The 14,615-nt window shown below is 41.9% G+C and overlaps 1 protein-coding gene across 2 annotated transcripts; it reads right to left on the bottom strand.

Annotated features, from left to right (window-relative positions):
• Nucleotides 1-1,981: 1,981 nt before the first annotated feature.
• On the bottom strand, nt 1,982-14,612 carry LOC308122024 (lissencephaly-1 homolog B-like). Of its 2 annotated transcripts, XM_080483617.1 has the most exons (12): nt 14,467-14,612; nt 8,775-8,817; nt 7,313-7,605; nt 6,102-6,186; nt 5,926-6,000; nt 5,561-5,767; nt 4,315-4,483; nt 3,948-4,050; nt 3,599-3,827; nt 2,891-2,992; nt 2,659-2,815; nt 1,982-2,564 (listed from the first exon to the last, which is right to left on the bottom strand). In XM_080483617.1, the coding sequence occupies exons 3-12, from the start codon at nt 7,342-7,344 to the stop codon at nt 2,491-2,493; spliced, it is 1,233 nt and encodes a 410-aa protein (XP_080339743.1). In that variant the 5' UTR covers nt 7,345-7,605; nt 8,775-8,817; nt 14,467-14,612; the 3' UTR covers nt 1,982-2,490. The 2 variants fall into 2 exon arrangements, with proteins under 2 accessions (XP_080339743.1, XP_080339742.1); XM_080483616.1 differs by lacking the exon at nt 8,775-8,817 and having other exon boundaries at nt 14,467-14,611.
• Nucleotides 14,613-14,615: the final 3 nt, after the last annotated feature.

Below are 14,615 nucleotides of genomic sequence, written 5' to 3'. Positions count from 1 at the left end.
CATCAGAAGCTACTTCACTCACTGTGGCTCGTCTTGAGGTCACCAGACAATCGCACTGCAATCATTATTTTCTTTTCACTGCATCTAACTGTGCATTAATCTCATTCTGTTTTTGCATCTTAACATTTGCCCGTGGACTTTACTCTGCCACTCCCCGTTTCTCCACCTTGACCGGCCTGCAGGGAGGAGCAAGGTGTGGCGCTTGCACTCGCCGTCAGGGAGACTGTTGCCAGGATACAGTAGAGCACAGAGGAGGAGTAATTGCTATGTGGGTGAACAAGCAGGTGTGTGTCTGTGTGTCGGTGTGTGCGCCAGCATAGAAGTAAGCTTGGGTACCGTACATAATTGATGGGGGGGGGGGCATGAACTGTCCCTGCTGCCTCCTCACATCTCTTCCTCTCCAAGTGGCTTGCAGTCTAGCGTACCTGAGGAATACATGTCAGGAGTTATCAAACTATCCTCTCCAGATTACACCCAGCAGCTTTTAGTGAAGCTGCAACGTCCACCATCTCTCCCAACGCCCGTTTTCAATTCAATTAAAGAAATTAATTTTTTCAACCGACTTCTCATGTCCATCAGTTGTGACTGATATGCCAGTCAGTGTATGGTCTCTGCTCATGTTGAAATCACCCACAAATACTAAAAAGCACCATAAGATCAGCAGCAGACCAGAGGAGCCTGACAGTTATACATAAATAATACTTCCTGTCTAGAGCTTTCACAGTTTTTGTTGAGTGACCCATTTCTTTCTGAACATTTTAGTCTGTTCCCAAGTAAACTTGCCCAGATTTAATTCTAAACCATCTGTCAATTTGCAAGATTTAATGGCTTGTTTATATCCAATTAAGACAAATTTTATCTTTGAAAAACCATTGAATTGTACTTCCTGAAATCTAATTGATTGCATTAGTCTTGCCTGTCAAATAAGAATGTGACTTCGGGAGCAAACCTGAAGATACAATATAAATGGTGCCAATTTAGAATGACATGTTCAACCTGAAAGAAATAAAGAGGGTCTCTTACATTAGATAAACCCCGACCATCCTAAGATCACGAGTATTCAGGAAAAGACAAAGTGCAGCACAACACAATTGTCTCGATTGCTGACCTGACCCTGCCAACACGGGTTTAAGTAACTGCTTTAACCGGGAACGGACTGGAAATTGGAAGGTGTGCTGCAGCGTCTGACATCGCTATGAAACGTGGCACTAACTGCTCTCTCACTCCCTGTGGCTTCCCGCCATCTCACGGCCTCTTCTCCTCAAAGGAAGCAACACATTGCACGGGTTATATTTACAGAATTTTTATTTCATTATGTTGCAAACAATGACATCCAGATATATTGATACACAACTTTTACTGTGCGTGTATGTGCATTTGTGAGTGTGTGTGTGTATGTGTGTGTAAAGAGAGCGGTGAGACCACAGAAAGCAGAATGAAAATCCCGTGTGAGGGAGCCCTCAATGGGTTAACAAGGCAGAAGATAGCGAGCAAGAGGGCACTGGGCGATTTCTCTGGGGCGACATACACACAAACCTCATTTAAAAAGGTGAGCTGACTTTTTCCTCTGGAAAGCACACTTTTGCTTCGGGGCGTGCGCCTGTGCTCTCAGCAGCGTATGGATCGTTAAGGTCCTGTGAGTGTCTACTAGAAAGCAAGTTTGTTAAAAGAGATGAAGTGGTATGCAGGGGCAGAGTGGGTGAGAAGCTTTGCCTCCACTGGATAGAGGCTAGATTCTCCTGTCATAATATACAAACACATACACACACACACACACTCTCGCACAACATATTCACACATACACATGCCCACAAAGCCTAGTGTGGTTCCAACTAAGGAGCTGCTTTGTTTTTCTCAGCTTGTCCTCTTTTCTTGGACAGCTTCTACTCTTTCTTTCATACTTACTTAGCTCACACCTTCTCTATCACCAGCCACGCAGTGACAGACCACAACAATGGAGGAGGCATGGAGTAAAACAAAACTAAACACAACCTAAACCCCTTCAGCAAGAGGTGCCATTGGGTTTTTTCTTTTTTTTTTTCTCGTGCATTGTCAGTTAACCAGAATCCACCTGCGCCAGCACACAGATATTTAACCTTCGACCCGATGGGAAGTCATGACAACAGTATGCAAATTTAACAGTATAGAATTACTTTTGTTGGATTCACCATGCAAGGATACTTCTTATCTTTTTGAATGTGTTTATGTGTCAGAGATTGCGTGACATTTATTAAGCGTACCCTACATCCAGAATAATTTACACAAAAAGGACAATAGTCATCTTAATAGGGCAGGACCAATGTAGGGAGGGGGGAGGGAGGGAGGGAGGGTGGGAAGGAGGGAGGAAGTGGGCTCAGGGAGGAGGTAAAGCAAAGCGCCTTGGTCAACTATGGTTTGGACTGTGAGGGCTGGGTGTCAGGACTGAGGATAGAGGGAAGAGGGAAGGGAGGCGGGGGGGAGGAGGGGCTTCAGGGCTGCTTTTGGGCAGTTTCAGCGGCACTCCCAGACTTTGACTGTCTGATCGACACTGCCCGTCACCACGTAGGGAGCAGTCTTGTGGAAATCTGCATGAAAAGAAAAGGTTTAAGTACAATTTCATTACAAGGGTGAAAATAACAACTACAAAAAAAACTTCCAGAGTAAATAATTGAGTCTCACCCAAAGAGGTAACAAAGTGTTCATGGGCACTCAGGGTCTTCATGCAACGTTTGTTCTTGTAGTCCCAGATCCTAATGGTTTTGTCGTCAGCGCAGCTCACTATGAATCTTCCTCCAGGATGAACCAATATCCCGCGCACCCAGTTGTCATGCCCCACCTAGAAAAGTCCGATGGGTTACCCACCACACGCAGCACCACTACGTAACACAAATAAACCAATCGTATTACTCACCAGAGTCATAAGGCAGATCCCAATGCTGACGTCCCACATCTTAATTGTTTTATCTCTAGAACCAGAGAGCAGGAAGGGGCCAGGCTTTCCACTCTTCTTACTCTGCAAAACAAAAGATGCGACGAGGGCACGAGAATCAATATTTAGTTACATCAAAGACAACAATGCAGCTTGACATTAACATGAGAGCCTCTTAATTATGAATGGCTGATGACAGTACGGTCTTTTGTAAAGCTGTGCTGTTCTGTTGATTGGTGTGAATTTAATTCCCTCCAATTTGCTTTATAATATTTAGAAATCTACCGAGGTTTCCCTCAATCTAATATGTATTTCATATTTACTGTTGATGAACTGATCCAGGTCTGTTGAAGATCAGCAAGTTAACGTTTAGCTAATCATTCTCAAAGAGCAGCTTGTACTTCCACGGACCGACCTCAAAGCAGATGCAGATATGCAAAGGCCATGTTTTGGAAAAAGTTCATCAAGATCTTGTTTGAATTACCAGACTTCATTTGAATGCTAAAGTGAACGTGATGTGAAAACGTGACCGGCCGATTTTGCAGCCTGAGGGAAGTGAAGCAGCAAAGCACAAAGAAAAGTGTTTCTAACCGGGAAGAGGACAATGTTTACAGCAGTAAACAACTTTGGGGAAATCCTGGAAGTGAATGTGACATGGTGAGAAGCAGACACTGCAGCAGCTGTACTTACTTCTGAGCCTGTAGCCTCCAAGATGGTAGAGTGAGCGGTGTCGGGGGCCCAGGCAATACACTCTACCACATGTTCGTGTTCCCGCAACTCGGCTTTGCACTCCTTCGAAGCAACCACCCAGACACGCACTGTCTGGTCATTAGAGCAGCTGGCAATCAACGAGCCGTCCTGATTGGGACGCACCATCCTCACCCACTCCCTGTGGCCTGTGAATGTCTTCACACAGTACCTGCAGGTGGAAATAGAAAGGCCACTTAAAAATCCAGTTTTATTAAAAGACGCATGTCAGTGATGTACTTCTGTCAGGATACAAATCAGGATCAATCAGAAAAAGCTTCCGCTCACTCACCCAGTAGCCACCTCCCACATCTTGATGGTCTTGTCTCTGGAGGCTGACACTATGTGGTCACCATTTGGCATGATGGCTACAGACGACACATTGTGATCGTGGCCTGCAAAGATAGAGTTAAATATTGAGCCGGGTAAATGGTTGAGATTGAGCCCAAGCATAAACCACATGGCCAGTTTCACCCTGAACTCCTTCCAACACATATGGTTGTACACAAAATAATAATCTGAAAATTCTAAATGTCTAAATCAAATTCTATGACGCTAGATTCTTTGTGTAAAACAGTTTTTGCTTCATCTCCTGTACTTTCCCAAAGGAGATGAATAAATGATCATGAGGTACTGTTATGTCTGTCAATATTTCCTACCATGCATTGTTCGGATGCACTCGAACCCCTGAAAGTCCCAAAGTTTGATGCTCATGTCGGCTGAACATGAAGCGAGCAGCTTTCCCGACTGGTCAAAGGAGATGTCCTGCACAGAGTCTGTGTGTCCTTTGAGGGTTCGCTCAAAGTCTCCCGCCTCATAGTCCCACACCTAAAATCACAGAAACGCACAACGTTAACCACAAAGAAAGAAATCCTTTCATAAAAAATACCAATATAATCAAAGAGATGAATAAAGGCAATCATATTCAACTGGAGTTACTTAATAAAGTCTTATGTTGCAGTGTTTTTGTCACAGTTCCATTTAACTGGGTGGGATTAAGGTTAAAGTTGTTTCCATTTAATTCAAAGATAAGTATCATAAATTATCTAATTCATTAAAAAAAAAAAAAAAAGTCATTATCTTCCAAATATAAATAATAATGTCTTGACACAGTTTGATTTATCTCATAAAAAAAGGCTTGAAAGAAAAGAAATGGGTTGAAAACAGAAGTTGATTCGCATATTTCTGAAGCTGCTTTGCTCCCAGAGTGTTGCTTCTGACAACAAAAGAATCAGCCCATGTCCACACAGATGAGCAGTGACGAGGCAGAAACAAGAACGAGTTAGAAAAGGAAGCAGGAAGGGAGGGGAGTAGGCGGATGAAGGGAGGAGGAGGCAGTGGGTGGGGGGGCATGTTGTAGCAGCAGCACAGAGGATAAAAATAAATAAATAAATAACAGTCTCAGATCTGCAGTACAGCTTTGATGTAAAGGGTCAGAGCAGCAGAAGATATGTTGTGAATAACTGCATTGCTCACTGATTTTGCCTGTAAATGTAAATGACACTTTCAAAGCTGTACTGATGGTAAAAGTAAAACATCATATATTGTGTGATACTGCTGTTAATTCATAAGTTAGGAAACTATGTTACCTTCACAGTCCATCACTCCTCCCAGTACAGTGTAGAACAGAGTTACTGCAGGTAACTGAATCTCACAAAAAAGCTCTGCAATCAAGTTTGTGCTTGACTGTGTGGGAAAGTATAGATTCCACTCTTTGGGTATTCTGGAGGCTGTAGTGAGGTGGATCATATTGCACTAGCTTGAACAATCTAATTGTTTTTTGTCATCTTAGATTGATTAAAATATATGTATATATATATGTATGATTTAGAAAAGGGGCTATGATACAACATTTGTTTAAGCTGTAGCCATTAAACCAGCCTGTAAACCTTGTGAGACACACACCTTGATGGTAGCATCCTCAGAGGCTGTGACCATGACAGAAAACACGGGGTGGAAAATAACACGCGTGACTGGAGCACGGTGTCCGCTCAGTGCGTATCTCTCTGGGGGACGGGGGATCCACTCCTTGGGGTCTCTTTTCTGACCCACAGGTCCTCCATGTGTCATCTCCTCTTTTGCCTCATTTAGTTTTGACTCCAGCTCCATCACCTGAAGGAGAGAAGAAAATATCTCAATACTTTAGATGTTAAACGGTTTTGTTTATGTCATGTCCTCTACAATATAAACACACAATGGGCAATGCAACATGTGTCTCACCCATCCCAGACAACTTTCGAATATTGTACCAGCAAGCAGACATTCCTTACCTTCTTCTGTAATCTGATAACTGAGGTCCATTTCTTTTCCAAAAGACCGGCATACTTCTTATCTAACTCTTCATTCTAGGATCAGAAAAACACACAAAAATGATAACACACAATTTTATTTTTTTTTTCTTCAGAAGAACACAAAAAGGTGTGTGTGCTCAGTCAAATGTCCTTACCATGTCTAACTCTGCTTCTTTCTTGAAGGTGGAATAGGCCTCCTCATATCCATTGGAGCGTAGATAATCGGCTATAGCCCGATTTCTGAAGAGAACGTGCCAAAACAAATTACTTTTAAAAGGTTCCACACGCTGTTTCTCACAGAAGACATCCTATATAATCCCAAGTAATCAGTGTTGGTACAGGTTTACCTCCTGGGCCAAACTGATGACATATCAAGATGGCGTAATGTAGATTTCTTTTGTTGTATTTAAGAACTATGAGCTCCACCTTAACAAAAATCCTGGTTCCTCTTTAAAAGAGAAGAGGCCAGGGTTCAGGGGTTCAGGGTTTTACCTTAAATATCAGTCAATCTGGCCCAGTGCCAAAGAATTTACAACACTTAATTGAAGAAAACAAAACGAGGACCAAATCACTGGATCCTGTGTTTTGTGCTACTATGGAAACTGGAGACTGGCCACAAAGAGAACAGTGAATACTGAGTGCAGACTATGCAAAGGAGAGGTCAACCCCGCAAACACATGGAATCACAACCTCAGACACACTTAAAGATATTTACATAGACGTATGTAGTTGCAGGATTACATAAATAAGTGGAACGGGTAATTTTTGAGATGCAGGTTGAATAATTTATGAGTGACTGCTATATTTAGGCTATTTACATATATTCACAAAGATTCCTTCCAACTTAAAGTAGTTCTTAACAACACAGATTATATTGACGGCCTCGACGTCCACCACTGGTAGGATCAAATATGAGCGGTTTTGTGCTGTCTGGACTGGGGTGCACTCCGTAAGCTCAACCAGGCAGTTACCACCGCACAACCTTTCTCACATTAAGCAGCCATCATTTAGTTAAGTTGCTCTTCGACCCATCCCCCTCATTTCTCTGCTCCTGTCATGTGGGTTATAAAATATTCACTAAGTAGGTATCAAGTGAAGCACCTTGAAGCCCACATCTCTTCACTTTTCTTTGGTGATTATAAATTCTTGTAGAGGACTTTATCTTCTCACAACATCTGCATTTTGAGCACAATTTCACACAGACGGCTAAACAAATTCCAATTTCTCTCAGGAGATTTAGACTCTTCTGAAAGCTCTTGTATGTACATGCAATTGAACGCAATGCCCTTCACTGGCAATACATGTTTGGACGTGTTTGCGTCCGTAATGAGCCTATGCTGCCATGTATTTACATGAGGGCACTCACAGTTCATCTCTTTGTCTCTGTGACAGCACCATGGCGGCTGCTGTTCTCTCCCTCTTGGGGAGGTGAGGATGAAGTGGGGTTGTGGGGGTGTCTGGCTGAACGGCGTACGATGGGGAGGTGCCCAATCCCTTGCGGATGTTTTCTGTTTCTTCAGATGTGGAGGGAAAAAAAAAGAAAAAAAAAGTTCCACAAAGAGTGTGTCCTGGAGATGTGGGCGTCAACCAGCTGTCAGGATGAAGCTCCACGTGTCTCAAAGGCCCAAAACTCACTCAATGATTAGTGATGCCCATCACCTAGTGGAGAGAGAAAAATAGACAAATATTAAAGATGTGCACTAATATTTCATTCAATTTATGGCAAGGAAAGATTAATTAAAACAGCATAGATTAACTGTGTGAACAGAAAAATATCAACCCACCACACAGTGACTGGAAGCTAATAGGAGTACTCGCTTCCTGAGCTTCAACACTGCTAGCACCTGGGGCCACGAGAGCAATAAGCTGCTTAGCAGCTAGACCACACAACAGTGCGTGTGCGTGTGTGTGTGTGTGTGTGTGTGTGTGTGTGTGTGTGTGTGTGTGTGTGTGTGTGTGTGTGTGTGTGTGTGTGTGTGTGTGTGTGTGTGTGTGTGTGTGTGTGTGTGTGTGTGTGTGTGTGTGTGTGTGTGTGTGTGTGTGTGTGTGTGTTCTCAAAGTGATAGGGAGCACAAGTCCTCCATAAAGCTGACAGTGCAATGCAAAGAAGGGACTGGACGTTAACAGGATTAACTCCAGACATAGAGAGAGGACTTAAACAGCATGCTGTCCTTGTCTGCATTATTGTCTGGTGCTTTGTTCTCATCCAGACTGCTAGAAGATGCTGAATTATGATTTACTGTAAACCTTATCACAGTTTTCTTTTAGTTCTGCAGGAGTTTTTACTTCACATATGAATGTTCTGTTTTAGACAAAAACATTGAAGGAGTGGTGGTTTCTGAGGTGTCCTTTGTCATTCTGCAGACGATTGGCAACCGAGCCGACAGAGCAAAGCGAGCAATTGTAGTTGAACTGTCAGCGAGACTTAAAAATAGCCATTTGACCAAACAGACCAACCTCCCAACTGTTACATAACTAAAAGCGTCTCTGCAGCTTCTGCACCTCTCTGAGATGCCTGGAATTCACTAACTGCACTAACATAAACAACAGTAGGAGGCCTGGTTTTGATCAACACTGTAATGTATTGTCCGATCACACAAGGATGGAAAGCAAAAGTGTCATTTCGGCTTAGTGCTAATGAAAGGATATGTGATCTGACTCATAATTCAGGAAAAAAATGATAACGAGCCAGTCTAACAATCAGGTTCCTCAAATGGAAATAATCTGGAAATCAGTTTAAAACATGCAGTTTAACACTGTGCATTTGGTCAAAAGTGACAATATAAAACAAGATTTCAACAAAAGAAAAGCCAGCGATGCCCTCATACCTTAAGAATATGTTCATGTGAACACACCAGCTGTGGTCAGTTCCTGGGAAGAAACACATCTTACCTTTAGGCCTTGTTTACACGACAACGTTTCATGTGAAAACACCTAATCCATAAAAATAAAGTGGTGCATTTACACTGCAGCAGCAGACGTACTGACGATGTCGTTAGTATGCCAGGCCACATGAGGGCGCTGTTGCTTGCTTTTGTAATGAAACCACACAGACGTGTGCAGAAAACAACTACGCTAATAAACGTGAACAAAATCAAGAGAACGTGAAATTAGTATGGACTGATGACAAAGCGGATGCTATTAGGTGTGAATCTCAACTATTAAACTACCGATATGGACAATAAAACTAGAATACCGAGCACGAGTCATACCACTACAGGAGCTGCCCTGTTTGTTTGAGTGAGCAGGAGGAACCATTTACAATGAGGAGAGATGTGCATGCGCAGTAACAGCGTTCCATATCCTCCGACAGTCTCTGCAAGGGGGTGAAATCGCACCTGTGAAAGGAAAGTTCCACCTTGGGAGCCGGTATTAAAAAAAAAAAAAAAAAGAGTCACGAATACAGTAGATTCGACCACCGGTGTTGTGTAAACACCCCCAAGGTGAAGAAAGTTTTGCGGATACACTCGTTTTCATTGTCGTGTAAACGGGGCATTAATCTCAAAAGCAGAAGCTTAAGGCCCTGTTTACACGACAACGTTTCACGTGACAACACCTAATCCGCAAAACAATTTGTGCGTTTACACTGCAGCAGCGGACACAGAGACAACGATGTAGTTAGTATGCCGGGCCACTGGTGGGCGCTGTTGCTTGATTTTGTAATGAAACTACACAGACGTGTGCAGAGAACAATACACTATAAACGTGAAGAAAATGGAGAGCAACCGACATCCGCATGGACTGATGACACATCGGATGCTATCAGGGATGAGTCTCAACTATTAAACTACTGATATGAAAGATAAAACTAGAATATGGACCGTGAGTCATACCACTACACTGCCGCCATGTTTGTTTACAATTGAATAAGCAGGAGGGAGGGGGAGAGATGTGCATGCGCAGTAACAGGCTCTGTAGCCTCCGGCAGTCTCTGCAGGAGGGATTTGCGCCGTGAAAGAATCTTTCCACCTTGGGAGCCGGATTACAAACTTTGCGGATACAGTGCATCCGCAAACTGGTGCCGTGTAAAGGGATCCCCCAAAAGTGAAGAAAATTTTGCGGATACACTTGAATTCGTTGTTGTGTAAACGGGGCCTACGTCTTCTCCTGTGCAGTTGTCAATTTTCACTTTTAACACGTAAAAAGTTCACTTGACGACCTAATTTATTAGCAGAGCGCGACTTTGGCTTTCACTTCAATGCAACATTCAGGAAGTACTACATCATGTTTTCAACAGGCTTCTCAAAAATAACTGGCTGACAACGTTCTGACAAGTTCGAAAAGAGAAAGTGCTTAAAAGAGAATGTACTCAAAAATAAATCAAATATATTTTACGGTAACAATTAGTGCTCCATTTCAATGCAAAGAATAAAAAAAAAAAAAACTTTTAATAGTTTGGATCACATTAGCAATGTTTCAGTATGACGGTTTATATAAATAATATCGTTAAGATTGAAGAACTACCGCAGTTGTTAGTGTAATCTTCAAACTAGATTGCCAGACAGTCTGAACAATAACAACATGATCACAAAAGCTGCATACAGACGATGCATGTGCAACACACAAGCCTTAGTTTGATGTCTGTGATGTTAAGTATGTAATAACAGTGGTTAGGATAAATACAAAAATCTGGGTAGATGATGTTGATGTCTTAGCGATTTAAGTTGTGTTCCTCCAAATAACAGTGCTCTTTCTCTTCACTCCAGCTGTGACTGCTTCAGAAGCACTTTGTTGAATTTCCTTGATTTTTGTGTATTCGTGTTTCTGACCTCTGACCGAAAGATTTGAAATAATGTTGTTATGAAATATGAATTGCTTTCAACATCATGTTGTATTTTGAAAATGACCGGATTCAGACAGCTTGATCTTCTCTGCACAACGTGACATAGCTTCTGTGAATAAAAGACATATTGTCTGTGGAATAGAACACTGAGCCGCTCCAGGTGGAAACACAAGCATTGTCTAGAATGACCGCGAATCACTGAGTGCTGCAGCGCACCCGTGACTCTTCAGAGCTGCACACGATGTAACCTAAGCTCTGTTTAAATGTTAAACTTTGTTGAAGAAGACTTTTAACTCACTCTAGAATCTGGTAAGGTTAAATATCTATCAGTACATTTAGCAGAATAGTGACAGACTGCAGCCATAGAGTACATGGTGGGCCAGAACTACATGAGACGGAGGTGTATGAAAAACATCACATTGTGGAAACTGTTTTTCATTGACTCAATACACGTTGTTGGGGCTTCGGGGTTGGCCATGAATTCTTCGCCCTGATATTCCTCGCTCGTCTGTTCCTTCAATAATCACATTGCTCCCTAGAGAGTCTGAACACTTTGACCTAAGACACTTGCATCTACATAGTGAGGTCGACATCTCGGCCACATGATTGACCAATTCTGTGCAAAAGTAGAATGTGAATGCACAATCTATTGAAACATAATTTCCTAAAGGATCTTTGCCTAATTAGAGAATATTCAAAGACACTCATTCATATCTTTATGACGGTCAAAGTAAATAATCCGTTCAGATTCAGTCGATAAGTGGCAGCCAGCTTCAGTCATAGCACATTTGAAAACCTAAATTTAACATTTAAAAGTAAACCACAAACGTTGAGATGTTAGATGACTCATTAGTAGTTCTTGGAGGCCAATCATGCATTTAAATGACCTCATATGACTGACATTCAGTGGATTGTAAAAACAGATGTATCTGTTCTGAAGTAGACTAACTTTTTAAGGAATTAATTCAGTTGATCTGTGGTGTTGTGAAACTGGCTTTATCTAAAGTTTGGGGACGTTTGAGCTATAATGGTACCAAACAGAGGAGCAAGACAATGAGCCCAGCCACACACATCTGCTTAAAGATGGCTGATATTATAACCAGACTGACAACCACATCTATTGAGTGGCCAGGGAGGAAAATTGAGATGACATTGGAGGGTGAAGCAGTCTTCAATCTCTCTGTAACCACTCATGGTCACAACACACTGTGCTCCTCTTCGACTCACGAGTCAAAGAAAAATGTCTCAGACTGATCGGTAGGAGTAAAAAGCTACTCTCCCATTAAAATATGTCACTATGTGATGACGTCAGTGATGCCTCATCTGTCCTGACTCAATTACAGATTCATGTGTATTCCAGTTGGTGTAAGGCTTTCAGCATGGGCGGAATAAAATCTCACTAAAAACATGTCATCAAAACAATCAATAAAAGGCTGAGGATATTGTGCTAAGCTATATTGTCATCAATTGCACTTGGAAATATATATTTAGGAGGACAATACTGTTAAACAAATACCTGGAGTCTGACATTCATTTCCGTTTTATTACATACATTGCAAAGCAACAAAATAGAACTGAAGGTGAAGTTAGATGACTTGTTCTATTGTACTATTTCTGATTGATGTTTCTAATCCACAAATATCAGAACATAAACTGAAGTAGTTTTAAAAGAAATTAAGCAATCATTAGATCAAAGAATAATAAAGTAGGAAAACTCATTTTTGATTGATAACTGAACCCACGCTGTAATAAACAACATGTGCACTTACACTTTCATTTTGTTCTCAACAATTATAAAACAGGTTTATGTTCATCAATCTAAATTATATGTTCAGGTCTTGAATCAAATTGCCATTTTTAAATTACGATCCTAGGTGGAGCCAGAAGGTACAAAAGTTCTAACTCATTTTGATGAACATGTGTTTTTTCTCTCTGAAAGATTTAAAAAGGATAATTAAGGTAAATCTAAAAGGAAAAACTCGGCAAAATAGCCCCTAACGACAGCAATTGTACTTAATATTTCAAACTGAACTTTGCTTCACGACACCCCTCCTTATTCGTGACCTTCAGGACAAGCAAGTCTCTGCTTGCACAAACGAAAACATATGGCAATCCAAAGATCCAACGTCAGAACAAGATATACTCTATTCTCGGATCATGCATTGATTATCTAAAATTAAGTAATTTCATATTACAACTGAAACCTAGCTAAAAAGATACTTTATTGTTATCCCCATGTACTATAATGACTTAGCGATGTTTGCTGAGAGGTTTGATGTTCGTTTGTGGAGGGCAGGTGGGATGGGCACTTGAGAATGGGGTATAAAATAATAAAACAAATCACTTGTGAAGCAAATCTTCTGTCTCTGTGCGTGTGCTCCTGTCAGAGTGGAAACAAAAAAGATACCGACTTTAAAAATAGGAGTCATACTCCAAGCGTTATCAGTGAAAGAGAATTTAGGAGTGAGATAATGACAACACATTGTTGATTTTGGCCTTGACGTGTTTGATATGTGCTTTAGTTCAAAAGTAAAGTATATGGGAATGCATACATGAATACCGCAACACCAGTTTACCGATCTCAGCAATACAAACAACTCATGGTAATTAACAATGTATAATGAAGGTGCCGTAATATTGTGGCTAAAACACGTTTCTACACACCCCAAAAGGTTAGTAATACGTTTTGACATAGCGTTTAATGCTATGCTAAGTAGGTATTAGGCCTTCAATTAGTGAAATAATGTGGCTGTTTTGGGGATCCATGTGAAATCTGTACAGTCCACCTCACGTCCAATGTTTCCTGTTCATCCTTCGGTCTCCACCCTGATTCCTCAACCCCACCCTGCAACATTCACAGAAAACTAACCCAGATCGTTCAAAATACAGCTTTGGTATTCTATGAGCACACATCCGAGTCGAAATCTGGCTTGGGTGACGTATTTCTTAGCTTCTGTAGCCACAAGGGCAAAGTTGCAGCAATGGCTCAGCAACGCCCTTTCCAGCTAACGTTAGCTTAGCACGACAACGTAGACGGTGAACCAGAGCTGTCAGACCGAGTCCTATAAATGTTATTTACCTCACAGTCACGGTAATAAAACCCACGGAAAGCAGGGATATGTAGCTAATCAAAACTAACCCGTTTTAATGTACCAATCAGTCACATGGTAAAATGTAGAGGAGATATGTAACCCGGCTATTATTGACGCTGTGAGAGTGTTAGCTGATCATTCCAGTAGGCGACAGTGCTGGAATAATATGTGTCATCCACTGCAGAGGAGTCGACCCTTCACAATCAAAATGCAGCATCTGATAAAATCCTAACAACATGACAACACTGGCAGCCAGCTGTGAAAAACATGGCAGCAGGCTGACAGGACTTAGCTTAGCCTGCTAACAAACCCCGCAGAACTTCCATAAATAGGCGTAGCTAGCGTTAGCTCGATGTGCGGCTAATTCTCATAACAAGTGCCGCGATTCGAGTGTTGCCTGAGAAGCACAGAGTTGGTTTCAATCACAATCATTCTGGCCAACTAAAATCATACCGATGCTATTTGAACGTTTACTCTGCGAACCGACGGTCTGGCGAATGCCAACTTTGCCACTTAGCCTAGCAGTCGGCCTCTCCGCCATTTTGAGATCAGAGCGCAGACACTGCAGGCAATTCGTCGTCAAATAACAAGTGTTTCCAAGTGGCAAAACATAAACATTTACCGCACTAAAGACTGTTAACTCACCTTTCGACAGATGCCGGCTCTCATATCCTTTTGAAGAGTGTCTGCGCACAGAGACGAGTCGTGTTTTCGGTGCGATAGTGTGACTTTTCACATCAGCCGGCACGGACAGTCAGACTCTTCTCCTCTCGGTATCACTGCATTCTCCCGGC

The sequence above is a fragment of the Lipophrys pholis genome (assembly GCF_963383615.2).
Source record: "Lipophrys pholis genome assembly, chromosome: 16".
NCBI lineage: Eukaryota > Metazoa > Chordata > Actinopteri > Blenniiformes > Blenniidae > Lipophrys > Lipophrys pholis.
The sequence above is the reverse complement of the archived record's forward strand: the minus strand, read 5'-3'. Positions and strand labels throughout refer to the sequence as shown.

What these genes read in the sequence shown, in the direction of transcription:
- LOC308122024 (XM_080483617.1), bottom strand. Translation starts at nt 7,344, where the DNA reads ATGGTGCTGTCACAGAGACAAAGAGATGAACT. An exon ending in CTGAGGATGCTACCATCAAG is followed by an intron (nt 4,484 to 5,560) that starts GTGTGTGTCTCA and finishes CTGTGATTTTAG; the next exon opens with GTGTGGGACTATGAGGCGGG. An exon ending in ACACTTTGTTACCTCTTTGG is followed by an intron (nt 2,565 to 2,658) that starts GTGAGACTCAAT and finishes CTTTTCATGCAG; the next exon opens with ATTTCCACAAGACTGCTCCC.